The sequence below is a fragment of the Takifugu flavidus genome, chromosome 9 (assembly GCF_003711565.1).
Source record: "Takifugu flavidus isolate HTHZ2018 chromosome 9, ASM371156v2, whole genome shotgun sequence".
In the NCBI taxonomy this organism is placed as follows: domain Eukaryota; kingdom Metazoa; phylum Chordata; class Actinopteri; order Tetraodontiformes; family Tetraodontidae; genus Takifugu; species Takifugu flavidus.
This window is the reverse complement of record NC_079528.1, coordinates 2843343-2860155: the sequence shown is the minus strand read 5'-3', so window position 1 is coordinate 2860155 and position 16813 is coordinate 2843343. Positions and strand designations below refer to the sequence as shown.

Genomic DNA, 16813 nt, shown 5'->3' with positions numbered 1-16813 from the left:
GAAGCCTCCATCACACAGTAAAAAGGCTCAGAAGTGAGAACAAATGCAATTTGCTTTCTCGTTCTTTATTCAATCAAAGAAGTCCATCCAAATGTAGTGAAATCGCTGAGATATTTGATCAGCGCAGCAATTAGAATTATTTAATCAGTTTGTTGTATTGAGAAAATTAGAAAGAACAGTTGATCGAAATTGCTCCAAGGCAGCAGGATCTCTCTGGAAGCGATTGTTTTGCAGCGTTGGGCAGGGATTATTGCTAAAACTGTTATAACACCGCCCTCTTCTGGAAAGTCTACGTAAGCAAATTAGTTAATTGGATTATTTACGATGCCGAGGAAAGGTTGATTAAGAGAGCGTTGACACGGACGCTGAGCGTGTTTGGCTCGCCAATCAGACGCAGCCTTGGCTGCAGAGTTAATTTAGGTCTGTCATAATGGTTCATGCCTAAAGTGGTGCAGCCCAGACGGAGTATGATTAACAACAGACACAAGGGTGTTAGCATTAAGCAGATTTTCGGGCACCATCAGCAAATCGAATGACCTTCAATAGGAAGCAGTAGAGACTGTACAGAAGCAGTTAAGAAAATGAAGAGAACACTATGATGAAAAAGGCAAACAGAGAGACAGCAGTGATGCCCATGACTCCCGTTATAAGAGGTGGGCCTTTTTGAGGATGTGAACCCACTCTCAGCCGTCAGATCTTCCGGTTAGCAAGATAGACTTTGTTTTGTTCTCCATTGACATCTTCTAGCACCGCACTACCTCTGGCTAGGACTGCTTGGCCTTACAAAGTTCAACCCGAGGAAGCCATGGAGACCCGCACATGTGTGCCGTCTTATTGTGCCATGTCCTGAGGAAGCTGGACAATGGCGGGATGTAAGTGGCGCCTCTCTCCCTATTATAATGTTATTACTGTAATTCTGGAACTCGGTGGTTCATCTTAACTTTGTCCTTTATCACCTATACTTTGCCTCCTCACACAACTCCTGTTTAGCCTCAATATTTGAATATTTCCTGAAAGGTGGATTACGAGGAAATGTTGAGCAATTTAATTGATAATCTGCACCTAATGATTTCCTTAAACACAGCAGCGGGGTGTTTGGGGTGTGTGGCGTGCTTCGGGTGCAGATTTTGCGGCTGTGTCGAGGCTGCATTTGTGTTTTTGTTCTCCAAACTGATAGGCCAGAAAAACAGGAAGTGGCCTTTCCTGTTCACTGAAGACAGCAGGTCAGAGGACATCAAGTCAACACGCTGCTGTCACTGTCTGCAGAGGCTCCGGTAACACTAATCAACTATGAAAGCAAACAGATTACATGTTGGAAAATATGTCACCGTAGATTCAGAAACCGCTAGACTGAGGACAGATTATGATTTTAATGAGCTGGTGAAGACATGATGGAGATATAGTTGCACTTTTGTTGCAGTCTGGTTAGCCATGAGCAGGAGGGTCCTCCCTGGCCCTCCTCAAGGTTCTTTCCTGTTAAAAGGGAGGTTTTTTTAATCTGCCACTGTTGCTTGTTTAGGGCTCAGCCTCTGGGTTTCTGTAAAGCACCCAGAGACACCGCTGAATGTAACAGGAGCGAATAAATAAAGTTCCAGTAAAATGATTCAAATTTAATTAAATTCACTGAATCATGCCAAAATCCTTTTTTAATTAAAGGTAGAGTGCCTGTTGTTTGTTATCTGTCCCACCCTGGCTCTGGCTCCATCATCATTATCAGTGGCAATGATCAGCAATATGTCACATTCTCCACTAACCCTCACAATCCTTGTCTTTTGTCCAAGCCACATGACCTGGGGGGAAGCAGACACACACACTTACACAAACACACACACACACGCATGAGCTCATTTACACTCAAGCAAGCATCTACCCTATGTTACGGCACTATGCTATCCCATTCCGGCCCCCCTTTAATTTGTTGTCATTCACTACTCATGCATTCCCTCCTTTGTGGATACACCAGTAGGCTCTCTCTCTTTCTCTCTCTCTCTCTCTCTCTCTCTCACACACACACACACACACAGACACACTCAACCACAATGTGAAAATTTCGCAAACAGAGCAGAATAAATGGTCTGTGTCCGGCAGCCTTGCGCAGCCAATTGTACGATCACATGAGCATTGCAGACTGAGCTTATATTCTGTGTCCAGGGTGACTTTGTCACAGTGCACTGGGGAGGGGGCACAGTCATTCCAGGGGTTTATATTTAACCAAATCAGGGGGAAAAGTGACAAGAAACCAGGTCTGTGTTTATCTCTATTAGTGCAACAAGCAAAAATTGGGAAAAGTGCCACTAGCAATAGTCACGTTCTGCATTGTCATGCCGCACGATGGCAAATACTGAGGAATTACATCACACCGCATGTGCAGGTGTGTGTGAATGGGGACAGGCACTGGGCCAGGTATGAACATTTACAATCAGCTGTTTAATATGACTGTGGGCGCGTCAGACCAAACTGGTGCGACTGGTGCTATAGAATGAGGAAATAAATTCCACCGAGAGCGTTGTGCAAATGGGATGAGTTGTCACCGTTTAATAGCTTTGACGACTGCAAAACAATCACAGCATGACCTCTTTTCTCTAGTTAAATATTCTGTGAATATTGCTTCGAAAAATATGTGTGTATATGTGTGTGTGTGTCTCTGCGTGTGTGTGTGTGTGTGTGTGTGTGTGTGTGTGTGTGTGTGTGTGAGCATGTGCGTGTGTTCCAAAACAAGTGATGGGAGGAGTTAACAGTAATAACATAAAAAAAGGAAAAGAGCCCTCGCTCAGTGACATGCTGACTGGGTTAGCCTCAGCTGCACTCAGAGGCTAACACACACATTCTCACACACTTGCTAACTTCACACACTCATGCTATCTTTCTCTACATTTGCCTTTCCTTGTCTTCTTAGACTGACAGCCCGAACAGCTGTCATGAGATGCAAATCACCCGTTAAATGGTGAAATCTTACACACACACACACACACACACACACAGAGGGAGAGAGAGAGAAAGAGACATACATGGATACAGACATTCTGGCACATAGATGAAGAATGAATTGAGAGCTGGCAGCAACACAGAGGTAAGAATTTCCTTTTGTTTATGTGTTTAAGGCTCTAACTTTGTTAGGTTAAGCGGGTTTCAAGCTGCTGTACTTTGTACTTCACAGAACCATAAAACCTCTGCACTGTCGGACTTTAAGTGGGCAGCAGTGATTGCCGTGAGGGTTAGCCTCATTCTGGACACTTGAATGTCCCTGAAAGAGAGCAAACCTCCACGCTAAAGTTGAACTCACCTTTTTAATAACAGAAAGAATGTCAGAAGGTGGGAGAAGAACTTATATTTGTGAGGAAATCTCCCTGCAGGGCGTTCTGTCGCAGACACGCAGGCATGTGAGTGAGCAAACGGGGCTTAGTCTAAAGTTGGAGACCGTATAACTCCTGTCTCATATTACTGTCCACAAACTCCCGCGCAGCATTTTTCCAACTCTACAAACCCAGATTTCAGATACGCGGTCAGGAAGAGTCCAAACAAGCCCTGGTTATAGGTTTGAACCCAGTCGGGCACATGCTGCTGATTAGGTCCACTGCTATTGTCACAGACCCCCCGAGTGTCACAACCCTAGCCCGGCATTTGCTTGCCGACCGTACTAAGACCATATGGTTCCTCACAGGAAACACATGCGCCGTGTGCGCATGTGACGTGTCTTTAATCAAACACACTGCTGAGATTCCAGAGACTCAGAAGGTGCACAACGCGCCGGCTGTTTTCGTAAATATGACGCTGTTTTTTTTTTTAAAGTTTCTGTATTATATAAGCCGGAGACATCAGATGTCCTTTCAAGCACTCTTTTGCCTACAAAGGCCTTCTATTTGACCAAAACTCTGAAGGTTTTATTAGATTAGACTGAATTTCTGCTCCTCCTGAGGCAGGGACACAGACAGAAAAGAGATAAAGAAGGAGATAACATGTAAAGGAGAGCATCTAAAGCAGAAGAATGATGGGCAGGAGGAGACATTTGTCTTTGAGTGTGGACGTGCAGCAGCAAATAATTAATCCGCAGCGGGCTCGTTTAAATGTTTCCCACACCACAGCGGTTGAGTTTCCCTCCTTGTGATCTGCGGAATAATAAAGCGCAAAGTTCAAAACATCAGTGAAGAGGGAGGATTAAAAGTTGGATCGATGAATTCAGAAGTACTTTTACCCCCCACATTTCACAAATGAGGACATTCTCCTCTGTGGCCTCATGCGAGACAAAAGTGCTATGATGTGCAGTTTGGGTTTGTATTCCATCAAGTTTCATCATGGGAAATGAGGAAATCAGAATTTTTCAAGGCGTTGCACCACTTTTTTTCCCCACAAATGGTTATAAAATCAGTTTATTGCACAAGTGGTTTGTTCATTTACTTTTATTCTTAACCTATTTTTCTACAGCAGTTGTAAAATATATTTTGTCTTAAATGATTGAATAATGCCATTTTCATTGCATTGTCATGTTGTTACATAGTCTCCCTTTTGTAGTAACACATTTGTTTCTACACATCAGGGAGTTTAAACCTTTTTTGATCAAGAAATCCTCACTATTCATATTTTAGAGCACTTTCTTGGATAAGTCTTTCACTCCGCAGCACCGTAGTCCAGATCATTTCAAGTCAGTTATACTCAGCTCTCTTTTGAGTTAATCGGAAAAGGAGAATTTAAGAGAGCCGATGCAGCCACGCTCAGGCTTGAGATTTACAGGTTAAATCGCGTGGATGGAAAGAGATTATGAGCTGGGAGTGACACCCAGGCTGCTGGATTTGGTTTGCCACTTGGCAGCATTGAAAGAGGTACAATGATAATGAGGGGGATGATCCACTTGAGGAGCACCACGCCTTCTAATTGAGGTATAATCAAATCTCCTGTTATTGCTGGGGAGCATAATCAGTTATGTCCTGAGAGAACCCGATTGGACCAAAGTAAAAAGTTCACAAAGTTCGAAGGCTGGTAAATATGAGTGCTGGGTCCTTCTGAAGCACAAAGATATGATTATGGCTAGCATGACTAATGTAATAATATTTGTCACAAGAAGCTGGAGCTAAAATAACAAAACAAGCAACAAAAAGCTATTTAGATATTTTCTGTTCATTTTTTTTTCATATTTCTACATTGACCAAAATGACTTCTTTTTTATTGACACCAAAATTAAGTGAATAATCTAAAGCTAGAGCGGTTGTGGCAATGGGAGGCTGACCTCAATGGAACAGCCCCAGGTGACATCACTTTATCTTGTGCACTTTAAAAACAAGGAAACTACGTGAAATCTCTCAAATTTTACAATGAAACTCAGGGACCATGGGCAGTTGACACCTATGGGTGATATCCCCGTACCCTTATAATGCTGCCCTTCCACATAAGGAGACCTTTCCCAGATGAACTCATGTTAGATCACCTGTCTGTCATTGGATCTGACAGCAGAATGAGATGTATAAAGTGATCCTTGAGCCATGCCAGTAGGTAACACGCCCTCTCCCCCACACCCTGACCTTGCTGCCTGTCCCTGGGCGGCTTTGCCTTACAATGGCTCAGCAATACACACACGCACGCACACACACACACACACACAACACACACACATTGTCTTTGAAACATACATTCTGTGCATATTTTCAGTGGCTTAGACACACATCATGGCTCCTCCAACACACACACATACCCGCACACACTCATATACATACCAATCCTAGAGGGTGTATTGTGCATTGATTGGGCAGCTACTGGGGAGGGGGGGGGACTGGTGGGAGGAGAGAGAGAGACACAGAGAGAGATGGGGACTGTAAAAGACAGAGGATTACAAAGATAGTAGTAGGATACACCAGCCACTTCCATTAAAGTGTGACCGTAGAACGAGAGGAAAGTGGGTGACAGCAAAACAGGAAAGTGGACACAGAAATAGGAAGCAGGGCTTTTGTCCAGCACAGAGGAAGAGAGTGAGTTAGAAAGGCTTGGGGGAAAACTGATGGAATGGAATTGATCACTGGGAGCTGCCGGCTCTTGAGCCAGATGGCGTCTTGTTGCTGCAGACCGCTGCTCAACTCATCCTGCTGCAGAGCGTTCATCAAAGTGTGCCTCTCCACCTTCACAGGTCTGTTCCTGCCCTCCGCGCTCTGTGCCGTCATGATCGCGGTATTCAGGTAGACAGCAGCAGATAGGGCTATACACAACATGGGTAACACACTTAGCCAAGAAGGTAACCGCAGCATGGTGTCTTTTGTGTACTGTAGCAGCATGACTGTGCTTGTGTCAACTCCAGCAGTCCCACTGGTGCTAACTGAGCTCTGTGCTGGTAAATAATAGGCTTTTGTCCCTTTCAGCCTAATGTCATGTTTCACTGTGTTGCTGTGCCTCATTTTGTTGTTGTGTTGTTAAATTGAAACGATGGTATCGTAACAAGCGAGAGTTTTCTAGTTGTTTGGGTTTAACACTTTCATTTTCAATGTTTTCCCGACAAGAGATGCGCTGTCTACGTGTGTTTGCTGTCATCAGAAGCCCCCCAACGTTAACCCCCCAGACTAACCCATGCTTTTCATTCATCCAGCGACACCACTTAGCTTATCACCCCTATCCAGTTTCAATCTTTTGACAAAAATCCTTGTCTTATTTTGTTTTTTGAGGATAATGCACTTGAAAATAGTTAAATATATTTTAAATAATGAACTGCCTGGGTCCTCACATGAACTGTTGATTTATTTATAGCTTTATCAGGATTCTCCCGACTGGTTTAAACTCACAATAAGTGCGGCACGTAATAATCCCAGCAACTAATGAATAGTTGTGTAAACACTTTTATGATAAGAAACCCTTAATTATGAGTTTCATTTCCTGGTGGGCAGATTCATTCCTTTTGGCCAAAGCAAAGCCCACATACGTAGCTTGCTTTCATTTTTATACTCACAACCAGTGAGCCTCCAGCTACATATTTACTGTCAAGGTGTGAGCATTCCATGAATGTTAATCACTCTGTCCCTTATTAGATGCATGAGCAATTTCTTTGTTTTTTCCAGACATCTCTCCAGCTGAGCTGGATGCTCTTTGGAGGGAACCACCGTACACTTTTGGGGGCACAAATGAACATTTCTCAAGAAATGACATCATGACTCAAGGTAAATAATAGCGTTTTAATAAAGATGTGTTGCTTAAATTGAAGTCCTGGGTGTGTGTGTGTGTGTTTGAAAGTGTAACTGTCCTTGTGGTCAGACCTGAAGCATTTTTGGACATCCTCCGTGCACAATGGAACAAACCAGGGGAATCCCGGGAAAAACCACTCAGAGTATACAGATTTGAATGGTAGATCTGATGCAAGGTGACTGGGATTTGAGTATCACACTTAGGGAAAACCACATATCAACAGTTAACCCTAAATATTTCCATTTGCAGCAAAGTAACTAAGTACAGTAATTGAATCCTGGTTATAAATGTTAGGCTTGACTGAATGAGTTGCAGTATTCACCTGACTGTTCATGTTCTAAAGTTCAAAAGTTCAGCCTAAGGTCTGTACCATAAACCATAAAGTGGTGATAGCCATCGTGTGTCTACTGGAAACATTTCCAGTGAAATCCAGTCTTGGGTTTGCTTTGCAACAATAGATTTGATGAAACAGATACTTTGATAAATATCCTGATGAAACTGTTTTGGCAATGCAAGTTATAACTTGCTGTGCGGTGGCGTTTGACCTTCATCGTGACCTAAATGAATGTGTCATTCTGACAGTGTCTGATCAATTATGCAACACTCTCATCTTATTTGACCTGACATTCAAACAAATTCCAGTGGGACAATTACAGACTAAGAAATTAACAGTGCTGAGGAATATTTCTGAATTGATGTGCATCTTGGAAGCCTGGACAGAGCAACAGACTGGACCCAGATTAATAGACCTGCAGCCAATGAGAGAAGCAAAGTGTGTGGTTTGTGATTAAATAAACAGTTGCGACTGGCCTGTCACAAACCAGGATGGAAAAATGTAAAATCTGTCTGAGTGGGAGAAGATCCCTGCCAGAGTAAATGAAACATGAGCGTGCAGTTTCCCAGACTGCTCACGTTCGCTCTTGTATTGGCAGTCACTCAGAAAAATGACGGTTTAAACCTGATCCGGCAGACTCTCCCTCTCTCTTTCCTTTGAAGGCGAGGAAGAGGATGGTCCGACAGCGGAATCTGGAGAAGGCGAGGTGGAGACCGACAGCTTCTGGAAGAAAAAAGAGACCTTCCTCAGAGGAAGCACTGTGTCTCTGGGAGAGAAAATCTCCTCAGGTAGAGTTAACAATGCTTTCCCAGACTTGTTGTGCCTTCCTGAAAATATTAGCTCCCTCATTAGCATTTCTCTGCCTCTGAGTGTGTTTCCCATATGTTCTCTTTATGCGTACTGACAGGACATGTTTCCCGTCTACTAATGTTTTAGCCAATCAGCAGTTCTGTTGCCTCGTCATGTCTCCTGAAGTTCTACTGCTGACATGGACTCAGATGGCTTCACTGAGTGTCCAATAAGAGGCCTTAATAGCTTTGGCATTCCTGTGGGACCAACATTGTGCGCACAAAGCACAAGTGCTGAAATATGAACTCCTACAGGAAATCTTTAATGAACTCTTCCAACTCTCGTCTGTCCTACTTTCAACAACAGACATTTCTGTTTTTGTAGTCAGAGGCTAAAACCAGCAATACACCACATATTTATATTGGTGTGGTGAATTAACACAAATAAAAGGCTTTAAAATGATTTCCTTCATATTTGCATTTGGTTTGTTTATGTCCAAGGATGTTGCCAAGTTTATGGAATTTTAAGGGTTTTCTTTGGCGCTCTTGTGTTTGTTTGTTTTTAAACATAGAAATTGTGCTGCTGTTCATTGGGCGGAGGCGTTCGAGCGTGGGTCCCGACCGGGCCCTACAGGAGGCGCTGCGCACCCGACTCCGAGTGGTGGAGAGCAACAGCCAGGATGTTATCCAGCTGTTTAAGGTGACAGCGCACGGGGTTTTTCTCTGAGCACGTCATCAGCTTAATTTGTGATTAACGGATGAACTGTTGTGGGAGCAGGACTTGTCTGCCCGTCTGGTCTCTGTCCACGCTGAGAAGGATAGCTTTGTGCTCACATTCAAGACTGTGGAGGAGATCTGGAAGTTTTCAACTTATCTGGCATTAGGTGAGAGATACGGTCTGTTGTATTCTTAATCCCTGAGTTTTCTCCTGCCTGCTGCTACAGTTAATGAAACAAGAACTTACATGGTTACGCCTGTTTGGTTCTAGGTTATGTTGCCCGGTGTTTGGAGAACTTTCTGTGCGATCAGTCCTTCTGGCTGGACCCAGAGCTGCTCAGTGACCTGGAGATTAATGTAACTGTGAATGAGGAACATCTGGCCACTCTCTACCTGGGACTTTTACTCCAGGAGGGTCAGTAACCTGATTACACCAAAGTCATTTAGTGAACTTTCAGCTGTTTAATGCTATTATTTCAAATTGCTTCACTGACCCCAATTAACACTATATAAAATGAAAGGGGATTCTAACATATGTGGATTTTGATAAATTATGCATCATTAGCATCAGAACATCCTTGTATGCTACTTGGCTCTGTCAAAGTTTTAACTTTAGCAGGCTTTTATATGGGAAAATATTGCAATTTCCTGTGCATTTCACAAGTGAGTGCTCGACTAAAGCAAAACTCTGATAATACATCCATTCAGGAATGCATATTGATTTCCTGGTCTACACAGAGAGTTCTCTGTAATATTTCTATATAGCAGAAAGGTTCGCAGACTGCCAGACAGGGAAAAATTTACGAGAAATCCATTAGCTTAATATGTGTGTCTGTGTGGTGTGTGTGTGTGTGTGTCTGTGTGTGTCTGTGTCTGTGTGTGTCTGTGTGTGTGTGCCTGCTTTCACGTGTTTCCAAGGTAGAGCACGCTCGCCGAGCTTTAATTTAAGTCTTGTAGCTAATGTGGAGGTAAAATGCTGACTAGCAGAATTCGGATTAAATGCACATTCTCTTCACAGGATCCTTCTTTGCCAAGGCCCTGTTCACAAGAAATGAGCAGGATGAGGAAGATGAAGAGCAGCTGTTGTTTAAAAAGAATGACTTGCTGATGGTACGGGACACCGGACAGGGCGAGACGCGGGAGGGCACCATGCTCGCTTCGGGAAACCACGGCCTGGTTCCAGTCAGTGCCATGCAGCCCTTGCCTTACCCATTCTATCAGTGAGTCAACCTTCCTACTAGACCTTAAGCAACTCCATGACTGACATGATGTTGAAACAAATCTGAATGGTTCTTTTACCAAATGATATATCTGTCACTAAACCATGCATTCTGTTTGCTCAGGTGGTTCCTAAGGAAGTACCCATGCAATACTGGATGTTTACAAATGGAAAAGGAAGCATTCGAACATGCAATTGGTAAGAATATATGGTTTTTATTAAGTACAAAAAAGTGAATCTATCATTTTTACAAAATGTTTGACGTAGATCCCTTTAATAACGGTCAGGTCCATTTGAGTCTTCTTCAGTGTGTTTCAGTGATAGAGTGCACCTTTGTCCTCACACTGCTCAGTGACAGGTTCGTGTGTAGCAGTGGTCGACTACAGCCCTGTGGGCCTCGACGAGCTTCAGCTCAGCCGTGGTGATGTTGTGGAGATCCAGGGCCTCCTGATCCGGGGCCTGGGTGTCTTTATAGGAACCCACAGTTCTACAGGTCTCACTGGATTTGTACACAAGGCCCATGTCAGGCCTTTGGATGCTTTACCCCTGTAAGTCCATCTTAGTGATGTTACAAAAACATGTTGGCGTTGGTATGAAATTCTTTTCAGTCTGTCTGCAGTCAAATGGTTGGTTTGTGTGGGGACAGCAAAACAGAAAATACTGTCTTTGTTTCTCTCTCGCAGCGATGGACAATTGGTCTTTCTGACAGAGCAGGAGAGAGCCAGCCTGGCTCAAGTTAATCCATGTAGCTCAGAGCCAAGTGACAGCAGCCTGCTGGACAGGCTCTTCTCTACCAACATCAGCTCAGTGTACAGGATGGGTAAGAGACAAGCAGTCATAAGGAGCCATGTTGCAACAGGAATGTTCATGGTTTAAGTGGAAAATGCAACATGCTAAAAGGAAAATGAATGCTCGAATTGTTTTCACTTGTGTGTCTCCAGACAGACTTGATGAGACTGACTTCATGTACATCAGGAATCGGCCTAAACATGGTAAAGAGCTTTAGTAGCAAACCAGATTGTTGGAGTTGATATGCCTGTAGAAATCTGTGACCCTCGCTTTCTTGTCAGAGCAAAATGTGCCTTCGAGCGCCCGTCAGAGCGTGATGTCAGAGAGAAGTGGGGGGACGCCTCCATATCACTCCTCTCCTCGCCCCTCTCTGTCTCAGTCCCATCCTCGTCTGTCACACTATCACTCCTACAATACCTTGCCACATGAAGGGGAGCGCCTGTCTTTCAGCCTGGATGACACATTCAGAGAATTGGACGAGTTCCAGGAAGACCCTCCGCTTTTCTTGGAGGAGAACAGCTGGGAGAGGGAGGACTCTGAACACAGTGACCCCACGCTCACCCTGCTGAACTGCACCCACTTTCAGGTCAGTGATTTATTTCTTCAGAAGTAATACTGAAAAAGTAAAAGCGGCTGACTTTAAAAAAAGGCTTCCTTTTAAACAAATGGCCAATATGGGGTAAAAAAGACTTGCAGATATATTTTCTTTATCCTCAGATGAGTAGTGATTATGCGGCAATAGTAAATCAGTATTCCCGTGTGTGTATTTACAACAGCTCTCTAGGAGCACCAACCCTCTTGTTTCAGTCAACATTGTGGCTTCGATAAGTCTTCTGGACGATCTAAAATCAACAGATGTGGCATGGCTACCCTCAGTGATGTTCTTTTCCTGCTGTTAATAAAAAAAAAAAAAAAACACCCAGTCAATGAACAGTCCAACCAACCGACATATTTGGACCCCAGACCCAGGCTGTAGTGGGATTTAAGTAATAAATAAGTAATATAAGTAATAATTAAAGTAAATGTGGTTTGTCCAGGAGAACTTCTTGCCCCTGTACGATCTGCAGTATTCCTTCATGTGGGTGACCTTCTGTGGGAAAACCGAGGATGAGCTATCAGGGCTGCTAGAAAACATCAGAGAGAGTGCCAAGCGCATGGGTATGCACTGGGCACATCGACGGGCATGCTTCCTCCTGGGAAGACTCTGCGCCAAAAAGTTAAAGTTCTCCCAGGTTTGGACATTTTATTGCACCTGAATTTGATCTGAGATTGTGTGTGCACATTTAATCCTTCGTGGTTATAATGATTTAATACTTCATGGTTTAAAATTCTGCTCATTTTCTTTTAGCTTTCCTTGTTGAATCCTAGATTTTTTTTTGCTCCTCTCCTCAGGCTCGCGTCTACTACGAGGAAGCTCTCAATGTCTGCGTGGACAGTTTCTCTGACACGCCGCTCCTCGTCGCGCTCTTCACAAATCTCACCGCCATCTACCTAAAGCAACGTATGATGGACAAGCTTCCCCAGACTCTTGAGAAAGCTAGTGCCCTGCTCCTCTGTCTACCCTGCCACAGTTTCACCTCCACCGATGAATTTGAACTTCTGCGGCTGCTCCTGAGGAGATCGGTGGTGATGGCAGACAAATACCTGGAAGCTCGGGTCTGCTATCTTATCTCCAGCCTCTTCCTGCATCTCAGCAAGATGGACGACGCCCTGCCCTTCGTTGAACGGCTCCAGTTCCTCTCAGCAACTCTCAGCAAAGCTGCCGAGGGCTGTCCCATAGCTCCCGTGGACCTCAACTGGCTCTTGAGCTGGCTCTATCATCGAAAATACATGCCTTACTTAGCCCTGGCTTCTCTGAGTCTGGACTCGAGACATGATCACTGCCTTCATGATGCGTTCAAAAGAATTGAGTTATTCATCAGGAATTCTGTTCGATTGAACCCGTGCTGGAGGGAAGGAACCTCCCTTCTTCCTGCTCAGATTGTGGTTTACCTTCAGCAGGCTTTGGCTATAGCTAAGTGTGGGGAGGACCTGAGGACCCAGCGCGACCTATGCCAGGGCCTGGCCTCGCTCTACCAGCAGTACGGAGCTTTAGACAAAGCCGTGTCCTGTGCACAACAGGCTGTGGAGACTGGAGGCCACATCAGCGAAGAGGAGAGCTTCGAGGCCTCAGTGCTGCTTGGATGGCTGCTGGTGTTGTCGGGCCAGGCTGAGAGGGCCCAGGGTATCCTGCAACCACTGCTCACATCACTCCAGGTAACAGGGATATTCACTTGGATGCATAACGGAGCCATGATAATTAAAAAGCTAATTACATCACTGGGTAAAACTAGGACATTTTTGAAATACCACACAGAACAAAGCACCAGTTAGCACAGTGGTAAAATGTTTTTTTAAAGAGTACTTACTGATGTAGTCGCAATAGATTTAAACTTTTTTTTTATGTTATGTATGGGTAACCATTGCACACACCTCTCTTTCTTTAGGGTACAGACAGTCCCACTCAGCGAGGGGTGATCCACAACCTGTTGGCATTGTGCCTGAGGCAGCAGGGTCGCATCTCAGAGGCAGGCAGGCATCTCCAGTCTGCCTTGATGATCTCCAGTGAAAGCGGGAACCAAAGGAACCAGGCCCTTGCATTGGCCAACCTGGGCTGCTTGGCCCTGGATGTGGGTGCGTCCTGGGTTGCAGAACGATTCCTAGTCAGGTCAGAGACTCAGTATTAAAAGTTTTTCTCACAGAAGATCGTCCCACTTGAAGGTGTTTTTATTGTTCTGCTAATTGCATTACCAGGGCCTTGAAGCTTTTCCTGGAGCTGTGGGAAAGTCCCACGGATGAGGAACATGTTCAGACCTACCTCTGGCTCGGACGTAGCTACAAACAAAGGGGACGAAGACCTGAGATCAGGGCCTGCTATGAAATGGGGCTGCTAATTGCACTACATGCTCGCAATTTACACAGTGAGACAAACTTGCCAAACCCTGAAAATATTAAAAAAAAATCAGTTTAAATCACAATATTATCTACTTTTTATGCACTGAAGCTCATATTTTGAAGCCAGCACATGTCATTGGGTATATGTGAGCTTCTAAACTTTGTTGGCTAACATTCAACATCCGTACATCTTTGCATATTTTTTTGTGTTTTTCTACTGTAGGTCAGATGGTGGTGGCCAAGGCGCTAAGTCGGCATTACGCAGACATGATGCTGTATGGACAGAGTATTGTTTACCATGAGCACTGTGTGTCAGTGTCCAGAGAGCTGAAGGACAAGAGGCTGGAGGGAGAGTATCTCGAAATCCTCAGTAACCTCTATCTCTGTCTCAACACTGAGAAGTGAATTGATTTCTTTTTCTTCCGCCAATTATTTTTTATTAAGTAAGAAAATAGTTTTGTGTATATACATATATATGCGTATATATATATATAAAATTTAAATTGCAGATCATCTCGTAAATCGCTGGATTACACTAAGCAGAGTTTGAGGATTTCTATTGATCTGGGCAAAAGGGAAGAAGAGTCAGAGACCTGGCTACAGGTGGGACGCATCTATTACCTGATCCAGGAAGACGAGCTGGCTGACATGTATCTGCAGGTGTGGAAGAGAGTGGAAACCTCTTCTTTGTCTCTTTGCGCTAACGAACATTTCTCGACATACTTCATTCCTCATCCCTGTAATCTTAATTGAGGTTTTATTTGAACTGACAGGCAGCAGTGAAGACAGCCCTGAGGATGAATGATCCTCACTTCGCCATGAGCATCTATGAGGAGGCAGGTGACGTGTACTTCAAAGGCCACAGGAACCAGATGGCCTCACTTCCTTTCTACAGGGTAGCAATTAAAAATTCTCACTTTCTTATTTATGCTTTTATAAAATATCAGATTTTCCCATTTGAGAAGCAGCAAGTCCAATCGAACATTTCCCCCTCCCGTTAGCACCACTGATTTTGCGCTGTCTGCTGCGCTCTTCCAGGATGGCAGTCTGCCATTTGCAAGGAGCATCAAGGACATCCCTTCAGAGTTCCGTTTGTTGAGCAAACTGACGGAGCTTCTAAAGAACCACGGAGAAAAGGAGGAGGCTCTGCAGTATGCAACTCTGGCTGTTCAGATCGCAGGAAAGACAGGTGCCTGCCTGAATGACCTACAGGGGAACCCTGTTATCTGTCTGCTGTTACATTAAACACACAGGTTAAGGCTTTTTTGTCTCCACTGCAGGAGTGCAGGTGAATGAGAGGACAGCCTACCATCGGCTGGCTACCATCTACTACATCCTGCAACAGTACGAGATGGCAGAAAACTACTACCTCAAGGCTCTGTCCCTCTGTCCGCCTGTTCTGCAGCACCCTGTGGAAGCGCGCTACTACACCAAGGTCTACGGTAGACTGGGCAATCTAACCCTACATAACCTAAAGGTAGGAACATAAGTCATTAATGTTGAGATTTTGTGCGCCAATTTCATTCACCCAGAGTTGAAAAGTTTGTAATATTTGTAATATTTCCTGATGCCAAGGAGAGAAGATCAAAATTATTAAGTATTTAATTCAGATGAAATGTGATCTGACCTTGTCCCCCTCAGGATGCTTTTGATGCAGTAGGTTACTTCCATCTGGCTCTGGCAGCAGCCATGGAGGACCGAGCAAACCCCGAGGGTCTCTATGTGGTGTACATGAAGCTGGCCGAGGTCCACGCTAACCACATGCCCGATGCTCAGCTGTGCCAAATTTACAGGGCCAGGGCTCAGAGTCTGAAGAGAGTTCTGGCTGGAGAGGAAAGTGTTGCTGCTGGAGAGGAAAACATGTTTGGTGCAGAGAGCGATACCTCCAGTCCTGATGTGGAATGTACCAACATCCCCTTCCCATCTTTGAATGAATTGAGGAGTGCCTCAATTCCAAGAACTTGTGAAGTGCAGAAAAGCACAGAGGATACTTTCTCAAACACTAATAATGTAGATGAAACATCAGATGGTCAATGTGAAGCCTATGTGTCCGAAACAGATACAACTGGAAGTCGGTCTCACAGCGACAGCATTTTAACAGAATCCTTTGATACAGCAAAAGAGCAGATCTCAGACTCCTGCAGCTCCTCAGACACTTTACAAACTGATCGCAGTCATGCAGATGAAAAAGACTTTGGAAATGGCCGAGGTCACACAGTTCATATTCCTGGTGATGCATACAGTCCAAAAACAGTTCAGAAGGATCAAAAGACCCTGACCAAAAACACAGAGGCTCATACCACTCAAGTCGATGCCGACAACACGGAGACCTTTGACGTAAAACTGTAGCTCTCATTGAGGAGGATCAATGCATGGACTGATTTTAACACACTCCTAATGTTTCCCATTACTCAGATTGAACACTCCCGCGTTCCAGGACGTATTGTAATATGAGATGGCAACATTGAACATTGTGTTTACAATTGTATATTTTGCTCATTATATGAAGTTTCTAAATGTCTGTTAATGTCTCTGGAAGATGTGATTCAAATATAAAGAAATCTATTTTTTGTTTTTGTTTATTACGTAGTCTTATTGACCTTTACTGACCTCTATCCACCCTACATGTAACAACGACAGATGAGTGACTTGTTCATATCTAAATTATTATTAGAATATTGAAATTCTCATATTATGTTCTACTAAGGCAAAAATGCAGAGAGGGTGGTTTTTATTTAATATTATTTTGATTTTTTTTCTAGATGCTTCTCAGTTTGTGATTTGCTTTGTATTGTTGTGCTTTAAACCTCAGAGACGCCAAACAGCAACTTATTTATGCAGTGTAATATTTTAAATGGCCACTAGATGGAGCCATAT

The 16813-nt window shown here is 44.1% G+C and overlaps 1 protein-coding gene across 6 annotated transcripts; it reads left to right on the top strand.

The window, feature by feature from the left end:
- The first annotated feature begins 735 nt into the window (after nt 1-735).
- Nucleotides 736-16518, top strand: sh3tc2 (SH3 domain and tetratricopeptide repeats 2). Of its 6 annotated transcripts, none has more exons than XM_057042816.1 (23): nt 2761-3070; nt 6113-6313; nt 7032-7130; nt 8152-8277; nt 8850-8977; nt 9056-9161; nt 9266-9409; nt 10013-10214; nt 10338-10411; nt 10566-10761; nt 10897-11033; nt 11155-11205; nt 11284-11588; nt 12040-12234; nt 12395-13258; nt 13489-13709; nt 13796-13962; nt 14160-14337; nt 14446-14596; nt 14710-14832; nt 14975-15125; nt 15217-15413; nt 15578-16518. In XM_057042816.1, exons 2-23 carry the CDS (start codon nt 6193-6195, stop codon nt 16283-16285), a joined length of 4644 nt encoding a protein of 1547 aa, XP_056898796.1. In that variant the 5' UTR covers nt 2761-3070; nt 6113-6192; the 3' UTR covers nt 16286-16518. The 6 variants fall into 6 exon arrangements, with proteins under 6 accessions (XP_056898798.1, XP_056898796.1, XP_056898801.1 ...); XM_057042821.1 differs by having other exon boundaries at nt 2762-3070; nt 6113-6161; XM_057042817.1 differs by having other exon boundaries at nt 2762-3070; nt 6113-6217.
- Nucleotides 16519-16813: the final 295 nt, after the last annotated feature.